Genomic DNA, 14,364 nt, shown 5'->3' with positions numbered 1-14,364 from the left:
CGATCGTGCAGGGAATGGTGGAGGGGTTGTACAACCCCGCGTGGCCCAGTGCGCCGGAGCCGCTGCCGCTCAACGTGTCACAAACATCATGCATCTATCTCGCCGTGCAGCCGCGCGCCCCGCAGATTGATTGAGCTTGCCATCGCGACTATGTGCTGAATGTTTTCTCCAACCGTCCAAGGTATGCCCTCCGTCTTTCGGTCCAAGAGCTACGTCAGGGGTTAGTCGCCCAAACATGGGCGAACCACCACGTAGGATTACTGTCGGTAGCGCTTTAAAAGGTGGACACTGTGAGCGCTCACTAATTGCCGACATCCCCATAGACATATCGTCAAAGGCTTGCGAAGATCTACGCGACCATCCACTTATCTTGTGTCATCAATCCTGGCCTCAGCTACGCTAATTGCCCGTATCCCTACGTATTCCTTCGTCTCGTCCTGTGGAGCCAGCTGCGAGCACTGCATATATTTCTCGGCATACCTTCTCTATTGATTGTACACCACTAAAACCACTTAGATGAACAAAATAATTCCGATCTAGATACCTCAAATCGACCTCGAAACAGACCTATATACCAACCTACAATCTGCACGCCAGTTCCTTGCACGTACTGTAATCACCTTATCAAAGGATATCTCCAACCAGCATCGGTGCTGTCGCTTTGTTTGCTCTCGCTCGGTGCTATGTACCTGTGTCTGCGTTCACTGCGGTCAGCAGCGTGGACAGGGACATGATCATTGTACCTGCTGCGTTGCTGTACAATAAGGGCCAGCCTGGACACCTCGAGGTGAGATTGGAATGTGAAGAGATTGAGTATCGTCAAAACAGGTTCCATACGTATCATCGCCAGGTTAGGGGCTGTGTCGTCCAGCTACATCACACCTAGGAAACCTCGCGATTTATATCGTGTATAACATATCCGCGCTTCTCCTAGGATTGGCTGCATCGTAAGAGACATGATGCACGGAGAGAATACTTTTTCTTATCTCTGCTTGAAGTGTCTGGCTACGTATACGCCATACGAAATGTGCACGTGTCGATTCTTCAAAGTTGAATTGGCAGTGCAAGTAAGTTGTTGAAGGTCGAGAGAGGGGGTCTTTGCGCGCCCTTGGTTGACATTCGATATACGACTTCAGGAACACTCGAGCCAATCAACTAATTCTTTCGAGTATGGGCCTGTATTATGTGTCTATGCGCGGCTACTTCTTCATTAAGAGTGCGGGCACCTCGAGAATCACGTTCACACAGTTTGCCGCACACCCCCCTGACGTCGCCTTTTTTTTCAACCCAAATTATACTTATCTTCCACGCATCCCCGTTAAAAATCTTGCGGACTCGATACTTTATCGCTGTATTAACTTCGAAAATGACTTCACCTGCACGCAGGAAGCCTGCGCCGATCAACACTCAGCGCCTCTCTGTGCATACGCCGTCCACACCCTCTGTATCGTCATCGCACAAGTGCCCCTGCAAGCGGGCTCGCTCCCCTAGTATGTGGACTCTAGTCTGATGCGGGCGTAAACGCAGATACTGACATCAAACAGGTTGCAACTGTCCGCACGACAAAGGCTGCGCGCTTCGATCAGTCCGCCCTACACCATCGACAACCTCATCCATCAAATCTCCCTTCGGGTGGGGCAAGTACACCTCGACCTCGACCTCGACCGGTAGCAATGTATCCCCGGCATCCAAGAGCGCGCTATCGCATACATTCGCTGGAGGTAGCACGCTTCAGTCCCCAGCTAGGCCTTCAGCATACGAATTCGGCTACGACGGTGCCATGTCCCTGTACAGTGCAGTTCCAACGCCCATCCCCACTTCAATGAAGCGAACAGACAGCATCAGCGTCATCAAGGGTCTTCCGAGGGATGTTACGAGGACTTTCAGTGGGAGGATTGAACGCAGGAAGAAGCGCCCCCTGGATATCAAAGTGTACGAGAACATGCCTATGTCTGCTGATCATCTGATGATACTGACAACTCAAACTTCTAGGCTCAAGACGAACCAGTTCGGCGATGCCAAGCATTGCGTTTGCGAGATGGAGTGTGGTTGTCGCTGCTGGACTTTGAGCAGCCCGATTGCTACTGGGCATTCGCCCATGTTTGACCGAGAGATCAGGTGAGAGGCAGAAGAGCTACGCGCTCCCTTGCGATTATTGGGAATCCAGTACGCGTGGCAATTGCGAAGCATGGATTACACTTAGCGACCTGAGAATGGCTACCTGACCAAGGATGCTGTTTGAGGTTGTTGTACAGACATGTGAGCGGCTCAGCGTATACTCTCTCTTCATCCCCATGATTTCTTCATTTCTTGCACGATGGCAATTACTACACACATGGCGGTAGATGAATGCTATAGGTTCACACAGAAGATACCTCAAGCTAGACACAATACAATCTGGCTTTGTCCTGGCAAAAGCTCCAATCCACCAGTCGAGCTGTTCGATTCATCGATCCTCCATTTCGGTGGCACCCGTAGCACACCCTCCGTGCCATCTGGAACAGTAACATCAATAACAGCATGCGTTGCATTCGCAGTCCATCCCGCCTTGATCGCGCCGAAGGGAGTAGGTACCCTACCGCTCGCTTCTCTCAGATCAAGGAAGCCAACAGCTGGATTGATCACAAAAGTCTTGTAGCCAGGCGCGATTGGACGCACACCCAATAAGTACTCAGGCAACACATAAGACGGAGCTGCACCCCACGGGTGCGCCAAACTCGTGTACAAGTCAAGACCAGGCGAACCATCAGGCTTCACGTACTCCCAGCTTGCACCGGAGTAGTATGAGTCATTGTTTACCATGCTACCCCAGAGGCCACCGAGGAGGTGCGATGCAGCTGACGCGCTGTCGCTGCCATGTTTGAGGTACGATTGGAACAAGGCTTCAAGAAGGAAGCCAGACGGGTTTGGTGCCAGTTGGTAGTTAGGAGATTCGGCTTCCGCAGAGGATGTCCTATAGCCAGGGCCAAAACGGAGGTCTTCGAGCTTTGCGAGTGATGAGGCTATCTGGGTACTATTCGCCGCACCAGAGAGAATCGCCCACGCAATGCCAGTGAGTGAGAAGTTCCCGGGTGAATCCAAACTCAAGGAGTAAGTTCCCAGATCTGGATTCCAGAGACGTTCGTTGATCGCTTGGGTCAATTTGGAAGCAGTCGAATTGAAGGTTTCAGCAGTTTCTATGTCGTTCAAGGCAACTGCAAGAGGCACCAGTCGGCGCAGTGTGAACGCAAACAGTCCTGAGACTGCACTTCCGTTGGGAGGACCAAGAAAGCTATACCCAGTCGTTACCTCCGCGCTAGCGGCCACGAGGCCAGAAAAAGGGTCGACGAAAGCGAGTTTCGCTTCTGCAAGTTTCTTGATCTTACTCCATCGTGCTTTCAGTGCGTCCGTATCACCGGTATATCGGAAGTACTCCGCAATGCCGGCCAGGAAGAGGTCTTGGTAGTCAATCAAGCCTTTAGGGACCTGATACGCTTCTAAATATTCGGGTCGAGTTCCAAGCGCGGGGCTAATTTGTACGAAGCCAGTATATGGACCGGAACTGACTTGGTAGCCCAGAACCTTGTCGATGCTACCCAGTATATAATCCCATCGCGCCGTAGTCTGCGCTACCACGCGGACTGTATGATAGAAATCGCCAGTCCATACAAGGCGATCGCGTTTTGCGCCGTCGAGACAGACGGAATGGTCGAGGGGTGCGACACCATACTCAACAAGAGTGTCATTCGAAGTTAAGTTGTTTTGGTAGATTTGCGTTCCATTGCTGGATGTTACAGAAACGTTAGTGTAGACGGCGACTTGATCTTGGTAGCCACCAAAGCCCCAAGAGCCTGCATAAACAGATCTTGAGCCAAAAGTGGGGCTTGTGTTCGGTGGAGGAAGGGGTACGAGAGCGAGTTCTTCTCCGTCCAGTCGCACACGGTATCCGTCTTCCTCGATGGATGTGCTGATGCGGTACCATTTTCCCTCCTCAAGTGAGATGTTCAGAGGAAACTGCTGATTCGCTGGCGTTAATAGACTCGTTTGGTTGACTATACTCCAACCGCTGTTGAAGATCAGGGTATTGGGTGGTAGGAGTGTTCTGTTCGTGTTTTTGAATGTGGTGTCTTCAGGGTAATTGGAGGTTAGGACGAAGTAGGGCCCCAAAGGTTGAGAAGCGCTGGCGATCCTCCATCCTACTCCGCCTCTGACGACTTTTGTGGAGAACTCCAAAGTGTAGTTCGCAGGATTTAGGAGAACGCCTTTTGCAGACTGCGCGCTTGCTTGGCCTCGAACCAGCGCCCCTTCATTAGTGAGTTCCCAAGTGGATGGTGCGTTGCCAGCATCGACGCACGCAACTTGCACCACGCGCCCTCCAAGGCCGAAGACCTTGTTGTACGTGTCATGGCTGGTTTTCAAGTAACCTGGAAGCCTGTCTATGGCTGTATGCTCACTTGTCGCTCTGAACCCAATACGTTCAATCGTGATAGATTCATTGCCGAGCAAGCGAATAGACTGCCATCTTTGCCCGCCTTGTACGAAGAAACTCTCCAGATACCCGGACTCAGTGACCTCGAACGTCTCGACCCGGAATGTGCCAGATAGACCGTTCGAGAAAGTCCAAGGACCGTCAGCATTTTCATGCGAGAGTGCCACCAAAGACTCCGAATACCTCACTTCGATCTGTGCAGCAGCGCCATTGTTAGTCGCGACGAAGAACGGAAAGCCTGCGACGTCGGTTCCATAATCGAGAGTGACGGCTGGCTTAGATGGCGACAAAGTTATTGAGGTGCCGTTGTCGTACAACGACCCGGACGTTGTTTCGGTGGCATCGCTGTTGAGATATCTGGTTGGGTAGACATTGCCGTAGTCAACGAAACTATACACGAAAATTAGCCATGAGTTTCAATGCTTCCTCGTAACCTCTACTTGCGCGTATGTCCATGTAGCCCATAAACATGGTGCAATTGCCAGTGACTTGAATCCCATCATTATCGGGTGTGTTGTTAACCGAATCACTCAGGACGATTCTAGACTCCTGTTCAGACCTGAGCTTCCTATATCTAGGTTCTTCATCATTTTATGATGTCTTCCAGAGGTCCCGTCGGGTTTGCCGAAACGCGGGGAAGGTTAAAATAGTGCAGGTACAGACTCATCATCCTTGTTTCTCTTTACATAACGTGCGAGATCCCCAGGCGATACCGAAATCACTTGCCCATTACGGTAGCAACAGGAAGACTTCATCAACAGCCGCGACAGACGCGCACATAATGTGGGGAAGAAACGACATTAGCGCTCGGAATGTGGGGATTCGGTGCATCTTTAATCAATCCGCATCATCTTCCACCGAGCGCGGCTTCCCAATGGACGAGGTAGGATTTCAAAGTGTCAATGCATTCTCACGATCTGAGGTGTCGTTACTCTTCATTCGTCGACGTTGACTAGGATAGCTTTCGCTTCGTCGTATTTCGACGTACTCGTATTGTTCGCATTCTAGAACTGCATGCATCTGCAAGATGTTGGATGAGGGGCTATCTTGGCCATAGCGATGAGAAGAGGAAACTGTGAATCGACGAGGAAGGGGTAAGCGGAGAGTTGTAAGGCGGGATGGGTGCGCGAGCAAGAAAGGACCACCTGCGAGTAGCGTGACTAACAAGTGAAGCTGCCCTCTTGTTGGAGGACGACACGAATTTACACCTGGTCCTGAAACTACTCATCATTCAATTAATTGCGTATGTATTATTACTATGTAAATCTGGTCATTACCCTTCGTGTCGCGCATGACCATATTCTATGCCACTGTCCTTTTGCCAACGCACACACTCTTCTCCAATAACTACGCCTTGCTTTATCTCAGCTCGCACTAACGGAGAGGTCCCAAGTCATTCACAGAACCCAAGCGACCGCCGCAAACAGCACAGCCACAAGTCCACCCGCCTCGCTCGCACGCGACATAGTCGCGGCACCCGTGAAACTGGGACCATGGTAGCTACTTGTCGGTGTGCTAGTACCGTAGCCGCCAGTGGAATGAGCGGTCGCAGTGGCATTGTAACTACCGGATGCTTTCAGAGTACCGGATGCCTTCAGACCGTTGCAAAGCCCGTTGTTGCAAGTGTTAAAAGCGCACTCGGAATCTTTGCTACACTCGGCGTTGAAGTTTCCACATGCTGCAATGAGCATCGAGTTGGAAGCCCAGCATTGTGCACCGCCGGCACATTGCGATGGGGTGACGTAGGGATCGCACTGGGCGCCGAGGGGAAGCGTGCCAGCTGGGGCGGTGGGTAGAGTCGTTGGCGCGCTTGATGCGGAGGATGGGAGAGTCGATGACAGGAAGTAGCAGCCGTCCACGACTATGCATTGTACGCCTGATGGATATTGGTGAGCTGGGTTGCAGCTGTAGCGCCCTTGGCTGTCGGTCGAACCAGGCGCAGGGCAGGCGGAGGAGCTGGTGGCTGGTGGTGCAGTTGCAGATGAGGATGCGGATGATAGTAGTGCGCCGTTGCAGAAGCCTTGGTTGCATTTGTTGAAGGCACACTGTTGATCGCTCGTGCATGATGCTTGGAAGTTACCGCAGATGGTCTGCAGTCCAGAGTTGGTGGCATAGCAGTTTGCACCGAGAGCGCAAGGGGTGCCACCAGGTGTGCACTTCTCTCCGATGGGTACGATTGCTCCAATGGGAGAATGACTAGCATATGCTGAGCTGCTAGCAGGCGTATATTCTGTCGTCTGGGCAGAGACGTAGGACGCGGCAGCGGCCAAAGTAAGGATGAGGTGTTGCATGGTGGCAGAGTTAAAGAAGTTCGTGTCTGTATGGAATCGGGATCTGGTGAAGAAGATGTGTTGCGGTTGGAGCTGGGATGTTATAGATGGAAGGTTATTTAAGGGTGGAGGACGAAGCACAAATATGCCCGCGAGCATAAACAGACCATTGGTACCACGACTAAATTCATCGCGTAACCGGCGTTTGAGGCTGGCTGAATTGGCCAGCTCTTTGGACCTGCGTTATAGGTATCTTGACCCTAGTGAACTCACTAGAAAGGTCCAGCTGTAAATTCGCCGAGGCGTTGAGCTAGTGTTGTAGGTCCGGCTGTTCGCTTGGTGGGAAGACTAGAGCCCATATCTCGTTCTGATGTCTTCGAGTAGATCCGTGCGACGGTTTAAAGAACTCAGCGCAATGTACTTGATGTAGTAAGTCTCTCTGTTACTTGATGTTTGGTTTTGTCCTATCATATTCTCAGGTAATACTACTCATGCTGAAGCACAATGCATCACACACCTGCGCCTTTCGCCAGCTTCGCGAGAATCATGTACAAGCGCCTTTGTCTATTGGATGAGACCCGAGTGTGGTGGCTACCTGCTTGTGAGGTACTCCGCCACCGAGCGATGAGCTGAAACGGTGCGACGTTCTAAATCGAAGTTGGCTCAGCAACAAGCTATTGGTGGCGTTCAGCCGCTTGGCTAGCGGCGCATCGTTCAGGTCTACGAACATTTCTATCAACGGAACTTGACTGCGCTTTTAGCCTAGCAACCAAACAGAAGCGAGACAATTCCCCCGCAAGCCGCTGCAAGCCAATCAAAGATTAGTCAGTGAAGATTTCGAGTTCATCGGCACTTTGAATAGCGATTCAAGCATTCCGAAGCGATCGTCTTGATGCTTATATCAAAGGATGAAAACGTTGCACAGGACAAATGGTCCCGGAAGCTGTACGGGGTGCATGAATTCCCGAATTGGGGTCGTACGGTTGAGGTGCATAATGCGATTGATGCTGGACAGCCACGATCGTGGGTACAGTATACCGCCTTGTATGCATATATGAAAATACCGAGCATCGGTGACCGCGGCAACAAAGTACAGCTAAATCGTATGCTAACGACAAGTTGTAGGCGGAGGCTGGTCTTCTCGTGAAAGACCGCAGGTTTCCTGATGGTCTCCGAGAGGCTGACTCTATCTGGGCCTGGGCCTAGTCAGAAATGATATATGTGGTCAAAACGGCAAACATTGCGAGCGCAAGAAGTGTGTAGCGAGCGACGAGAATGGCACCATTTGGACCTCCCCCTGAGTCATGGTCTTGTTTGTTCGAATCCATCTAGGTGTGCAATAATGCATCGAACGACCGGAGTCGCCAGGCAAGGGCGACAACAATGCGCACAAAACAAGCGCGCGCCCGCAGGGCACCCTGATAAGTCACCCTTGAACAGTAAGCAAGGGGCCGACGAGGCGTATAGTAACCGGTGTATCTCGTTTATGTGAACACTCCTTGATCGATAGGGTTGTGATTGCGATACGGTAGATCAAGGTAAGAACTCTTTAGCTCATTTGTAGCGCCCATTTCAAGCCGCGCATCTCTTCACGTCTCTTCATGGATACGACCACATCCCTTAGAGGCTTCATCACCCCGATCGGTATTCGCTTCTCATCCTTCGGCGGATCCCATTCGATCGACTCTTTACCTTTCGGAGTTTCGAAATCCCATCCCATGAGTAGGCCCGCGACAAGTGACAAGATCTCGATTTGCGCAAAATGTCGGCCAGGACAGAAGACAGTACCACCGCCAAAGCCACGAAATGCCGCTGGGTGCACACTACGCTTTTCTGCGTCCGTTGAGCTTGTTTTAGTGCCGTTGGGCGTGGAGATGAAGCGTTGGGGGTTGAACTCTCGCGAATCGGGACCCCACACTTCCTCGTCGCTGTGGAGAACACCTCCAGCGATCTGGACTACAGATTGGGCACGCAGCTTGTACGTATCCGCCACGATTGTGTCCTCGGTGACAAAGCGAGCAGAGGTCATTGGGGCGATGAGGCGGAGCGTCTCCCGAAAGACAGAATTCAAGAGTGGGCACCCATCCCGCAAGCCTTCGAACGAGATCTTGGCCGTGTTCGTCGAGTGATCTACAGAGAAGGCGCCCTTCTGGATCTCAGCACGCAATTCTTCCATGAGCTGCGGTCGCGAAAAGATGTAGTTCAGGACCCAGAATACCGTAATGCTGCCGTTTACGAGCGTGCCGAACAGCATGCCAAACTCTGATCGACCGCGGTCTTCAAGCGAGACGCCGAGCGCTTTGTGCATGCGGATGCGTTCCTGTATGACCGGACTGGCTTTTATATGTCGCTCCTTCTCTACGTATTCGATCATGGTCTTGGCTACTTTCTCGCGAGCGAGATATGCCTTTCGGGCCGTCACTTGCGGCAGGGGAGAGGCCATCACGCCAATCAATCCATCTTCCCACACCCAGTAATCCTTCACCAAGCCTGGGTATAGCTCAAAAGGGTTTTCTGGACCGTAAAACGCGTACGTGGTAACTTCCACGAACAGTTCGCGACACCACTCAAACAACGGTCTATCGCAGTCTGGCAGCGCATTGAGCCGCTGACTTATCTGTTCCAAGACGATGCTGCCTTGATACTTTATTTCTGCCGGACCCATCAAGCTGTACAGGGTGTTGTGCATGCGGTCCATGAAGCTTGGTTGTTTTGCTTTCTTCGCCTCATAATCGCGGAACGCTTCGACCGTCGCATTAGAAAACCCAACCAAGCGCTGCGTTACGGGGAGAATAATGGGTTCGAAGAGGAGGGTCGAAGATGCTCGTTGAATGTAATTGGCCAAGTGGGGGCTGGTGACGACGTAGGTTTGCGAGGAGAGCATGGGCAGCGTATAGATGGGGTGTCTGCAGCGCGCACTGTAGATGGTTAATTCCTTCCAAAACAGTAAGGTCGCCCCTGACGGCTTTGTTGATTCTGAGGACTCACCTAGTAATCTTATAATAGTTCGCGCCCTCTGTCAAGAGGCCAATGATGTGCCCTATGAAGGGAATCCTGGGGTACAATACAGGCGGTGCTTGCGGATCGGGGTGCGCGCGAAGCCATCGCTCAAGCAGGGCCGCGCTCAAGAATGCAATTGCCACACCAACGACGAGGATTCGCAAGGTCGACATGATTGCCAACAATACCCTATCGCGCAGAGGATTGCAGCTACAGGAAGACTCGACATGTTGGGGATGGGGTGGGAACAGAGACGCATCGCGACTGTGCCGTGCTGACATGTACCAATAAGGCGTAGTCGTGGGCGGTAGCGGCAGTCGAGCGGCACCCCTGACTCGCTGCTTTAGCGAACCTTTCAACGAGCATCTAGCAAAAGCTTGGTGGTACCGTCCACTCCCCACAACCTGCATCTAACACTTACTTTTGGGGTCAACTATTCATTCGAAAACGCGAATGCATCAGTATGGAGCTGCTATCGCGATTCCGAGACCGCATCCTTTGAAAGGTCCGTTCTCGCTGTTCGGCATTGCGCTGACATTCACCGTCGAGCCTCGAGCCCGTTCGTGTGCTGAAGCACTGGCGACGTTCAAGTCAAGCATCGAAGAGATCCACTCAATTCCAGTTAAGTTATCAACGTGGACCGGGGTCCATTATTTTCAACATGGTGGAGAATCCTCGGTCAAATACAAGGTCTCGTGGTTAAACCTCTCACATGTGGCTCCCTAGTATACATGCGACGATACCTTTGCAGGCCAAGTCGCGAAATACTATCAACGACAGTCCACCAATCATTACGATCTCGACCCTCTCCATGCCGGCATATTGCCGCGACCAGGCATTTGGCCGATCGTTTTCCAAGATTATCCGGGGACCCCGCATTACTCCTAGTCTGAACGCGTAGTGCAAATATTCACGATGCCTATTGCGACTAGCATTCTCTTGATTCCAATAAGCTTTTCGCCATAGTCTATCTCGTGGTCACCGCTTTGGGTGCCTTGAGACCGACATCAAGTTAACATTCTCCACCTCTCGGCTGCTCGATACCCCGGGGGTCCGCGGCGCGTCGAAGTGTATTCCAGTCATTGGAGGAAGTTTGCAATGTTGATATATTAAAACAGAAACCTTGAAAGGGGACGGACCATAGGACTACTCGTATCGACATGGAAGACAGGTGAATCAGCACAGTTTAAAAGGCTACAATCTCGAGCATGAGGCGGTGCGTGTACTCCAGGCGCAATCAATCATGTCTTCACGGCTATCTATCGCTTTAGGCCTCATGGCTACCGGGTCTCTCGTGGCCGCCGGACCTTGCGATCTTTACTCAGCCGGTGGTACCCCCTGCATTGCAGCACACTCGACGACTCGAGCGCTCTACAGTGCCTTTTCCGGCTCGCTGTACCAGGTGAAGCGTGGTTCAGATAACACTACAACCAACATTGCACCTGTTTCTGCCGGCGGCGTTGCTAATGCTGCCGCCCAAGATACCTTCTGTGCCTCCACGACGTGCCTTATCACCATTATTTACGACCAGTCTGGCAAAAGCAACCATCTCACTCAGGCTCCTCCGGGCGGTTTCAATGGTCCGGAAACCAATCACTACGACAATCTGGCCAGTGCTACTGGAGCACCCGTCACACTGAACGGCAATAAGGCCTATGGCGTCTTTATTTCACCTGGCACGGGCTACCGCAACAACAAGGTCAGCGGCTCCGCTACAGGCGATGCCGCTGAAGGCATGTACGCCATCTTCGACGGAACTCACTATAATGGGGGCTGCTGTTTTGACTATGGTACGCAATGCCCGGGTACGAAGTCGATCTGTCTTAGACATAACACTTCGTAACATCTCCACTTTTATGACTTAGCTAACTTCGTACCTGCGCGTCTAGGTAACGCAGAAGTAAATAGTTTAGATACAGGCAATGGTCACATGGAGGCTCTCTACTTCGGCGATAACAGTGCCTGGGGTAGCGGTTCAGGAAGCGGCCCTTGGGTCATGGCTGACCTCGAGAACGGCCTGTTCTCCGGCCAAGGTTCAAAGCAAAACACCGCTGACCCAACTGTCACATATCGTTTCCTCACTGCCGTTCTCAAGGGTGGCGCCAACAAGTGGGCACTGAAAGGTGGCAATGCTGCGTCGGGCTCGCTATCGACCTATTACAGTGGTGCTCGCCCAACCGCCTCTGGCTACAATCCTATGTCCAAGGAGGGTGCCATCATTCTCGGCATAGGTGGTGACAATAGTGTCAGTGCTCAGGGTACCTTTTACGAGGGTGTAATGACCAGCGGCTATCCTTCCGATGATGTCGAGAACTCCGTTCAAGCCAACATCGTAGCGGCCAAATATGCGACCACGTCCTTAAACAGCGGCACAGCTTTCACCAATGGTCAATCCATCTCCCTTCGCGCCACTACCTCTGGCTACGACACGCGCTACCTAGCCCACACCGGTGCCACTGTCAACACCCAGGTCGTCACTTCATCAAGCGCCACAGCCCTCAAACAGCAAGCCAGCTGGACCGTTCGCACGGGTCTCGGTAACAGCGCATGCTGGTCGTTCGAGTCAAAGGACACAGCTGGCAGCTACCTCCGTCACAACAACTTCGTTCTTCAACTTGTTGCGAACGATGGTTCGAAGCAGTTCAAGGAAGATGCTACCTTTTGTTCCGTTGCTGGGCTCGGCGGTTCAGGGCAGTCGATTCGGGCTTGGGGCTATCCTACTCGGTACATCCGCCACTACGAAAATGTGGGTTACATTGCGAGTAACGGTGGTGTTCACGCGTTTGATGCGGCGAGCTCGTTCAATGCCGACGCTACTTGGGCGGTGAGCACGAGCTTTGCTTAGGACGCCACTTTCTGAGATGGATGTGGTATAGGAGGCTGTAGAGCATATCTTCTAAGTATATATATCAGATGATCTTGAAAGAGAGACCCTTGTGATATTGGATTTGCGACGCCGTCTCAGCTTTGTGGTTGTGAACTGTGCCTCTACATTTTCCCATGAGACATGTTCCCGGCAATGCATGTCGTTGGACGAATGGCGGAGTTGTTCACCATTGGTGGTTCGGAGTTGCCATTGGGGTCTAGAAATGAGCTGTTTGGCAAGGGAATGATGCTTACCTGGATTCAGCTTCTGCAGGCGTTCGATCGCCACCTAGGCATACATAGAGTGACCCAACTGACTAGCAACACGCGTTCGCTCTCAATCGCGCCTGAGTTAGTCATCACTAAATCCTCCCGCGCCCGTCACTTTTTGCCCGCCCGGGCGGTCTCGAAAGCAAGTGCGCTAGCGTTCACGGGTGAGTGCCCACCGCGCATCGCGCCTACCGTAAGATACTTGACCCCTCCGCCACTTTCGCTTTACGACCCCTCACCCAACCCATGGGCACATCTCAGCAACCCCCTCCGACCTCTATTGCTGGTACCACCAACATGGCGCCCCCCAGTACCAAACGCAAAGGTGCGAGTGACAGCAAAGACGCCTCCGATAGCCCTGCCAAGCGCATACGGACTGTTCCAGAAGGCGGCCCAGTTCAGCGAAAGCGCGACATCTTTCCATTCCTGGACCTGCCGGGTGAGCTACGCAATAGGATCTACGACATATTAGCTGCGGACGCGAACGAGAACCCAGTCGGTATTCGCAATAGATTGCGGGAGATAATCAAGGAGATGTGCGACCGCCTTAATATCCGCAAAGAACCCAAACAGCTGGAACATGGATTCTCGCACTCTTCATGGGGGTAAGTTGCTTCTCAGCCATCGTGGGGAGCCTCAATGCTTACGTGACAAGACTGACCCAGGTATGCCGCAAGATCCGTGATGAATATCTTCCGGTACTGCGCCCGATGCGACGTGTTTGCGTTACCATTAATGATCTAGAAAAATACATGGATGTTTTTGTCCCACGTCTGGACGACAATATGCCCTTCCTGAGGGCCCCTACCACCGTTGAGATCATTCAAAATTCGGACCACGTGTCACCGTTGGACCTTCACCTTATCTCTCAATGGATCCACGCATCGCCCAACCTGAATTTCATATTCGACAAAGATCTCATAATCGCATCCCAGATCGTTGAGTTGTTCTCAGCTTGGAACCAAATCGGTCAAGCTCTTGGTCTTCGAGGTATGACTTTACATGCGCCACCCAAGTCGGCTGCTCTATATGGGGTTCTCTGCTGGGCCACTGTTGACATCACATGCAACCTTCTCGACGGGTCACCACCGTTCGCGCATTCCCTTGACGAGGAGCGACTTGTTCACATCACTCACTTTGCGCATGCCGCTGGGTTTTTCTCGTCGCCCAATGAGAGGCTCAGTCCCGTTTACTTTGAGTGGAAATCAGAAGGTACAGCTGTTCTTTGCTTCCGTTTGGGACCTAGTGGTGATTACTCGCTCAATGTCGTGGATCGCATCACGGATTTCAGCCTCTACCGTATTCCGAGCCAAGGCGTCAAAAATACCGAGGAACTCAGAAACTGCCGACTTTATTGACGGAACTATACCCCACAGTCTGCTCATTGCATGATGCTCGGGTCGTAATGGAAGAATAAGTGTGGCCACGAAAGCTTTTGCGCGGGTTCGAACACAAAAGTGGTAGTAGGAGAATAGCTGAGCGCATATCCTA

General features: G+C 52.1%; 4 protein-coding genes across 4 annotated transcripts; 2 read left to right on the top strand and 2 right to left on the bottom strand.

Annotated features, from left to right (window-relative positions):
- Positions 1-2,376: 2,376 nt before the first annotated feature.
- On the bottom strand, positions 2,377-5,198 carry N0V89_008122 (uncharacterized protein; the record flags this gene model as incomplete). The annotated part of the gene is made up of 2 exons (XM_056216880.1): positions 2,377-4,858; positions 5,191-5,198. 2 exons carry the CDS (start codon positions 5,196-5,198, stop codon positions 2,377-2,379), a joined length of 2,490 nt encoding a protein of 829 aa, XP_056068436.1.
- A 3,089-nt stretch (positions 5,199-8,287) lies between these two features.
- N0V89_008121 (uncharacterized protein) lies at positions 8,288-9,911 on the bottom strand (the record flags this gene model as incomplete). The annotated part of the gene is made up of 2 exons (XM_056216879.1): positions 8,288-9,656; positions 9,727-9,911. The coding sequence occupies 2 exons, from the start codon at positions 9,909-9,911 to the stop codon at positions 8,288-8,290; spliced, it is 1,554 nt and encodes a 517-aa protein (XP_056068435.1).
- Positions 9,912-10,981: 1,070 nt separating this feature from the next.
- N0V89_008120 (uncharacterized protein) lies at positions 10,982-12,583 on the top strand (the record flags this gene model as incomplete). The annotated part of the gene is made up of 2 exons (XM_056216878.1): positions 10,982-11,528; positions 11,628-12,583. 2 exons carry the CDS (start codon positions 10,982-10,984, stop codon positions 12,581-12,583), a joined length of 1,503 nt encoding a protein of 500 aa, XP_056068434.1.
- Positions 12,584-13,170: 587 nt separating this feature from the next.
- N0V89_008119 (uncharacterized protein) lies at positions 13,171-14,231 on the top strand (the record flags this gene model as incomplete). The annotated part of the gene is made up of 2 exons (XM_056216877.1): positions 13,171-13,478; positions 13,529-14,231. 2 exons carry the CDS (start codon positions 13,171-13,173, stop codon positions 14,229-14,231), a joined length of 1,011 nt encoding a protein of 336 aa, XP_056068433.1.
- Positions 14,232-14,364: the final 133 nt, after the last annotated feature.

This window comes from Didymosphaeria variabile, assembly GCF_027946475.1.
Source record: "Didymosphaeria variabile strain IMI 356815 chromosome Unknown scaffold_6, whole genome shotgun sequence".
Taxonomy (NCBI): Eukaryota; Fungi; Ascomycota; class Dothideomycetes; order Pleosporales; family Didymosphaeriaceae; genus Didymosphaeria; species Didymosphaeria variabile.
Note: the sequence above shows the minus strand (reverse complement) of the source record. Positions and strands in the feature narration are given on the sequence as shown.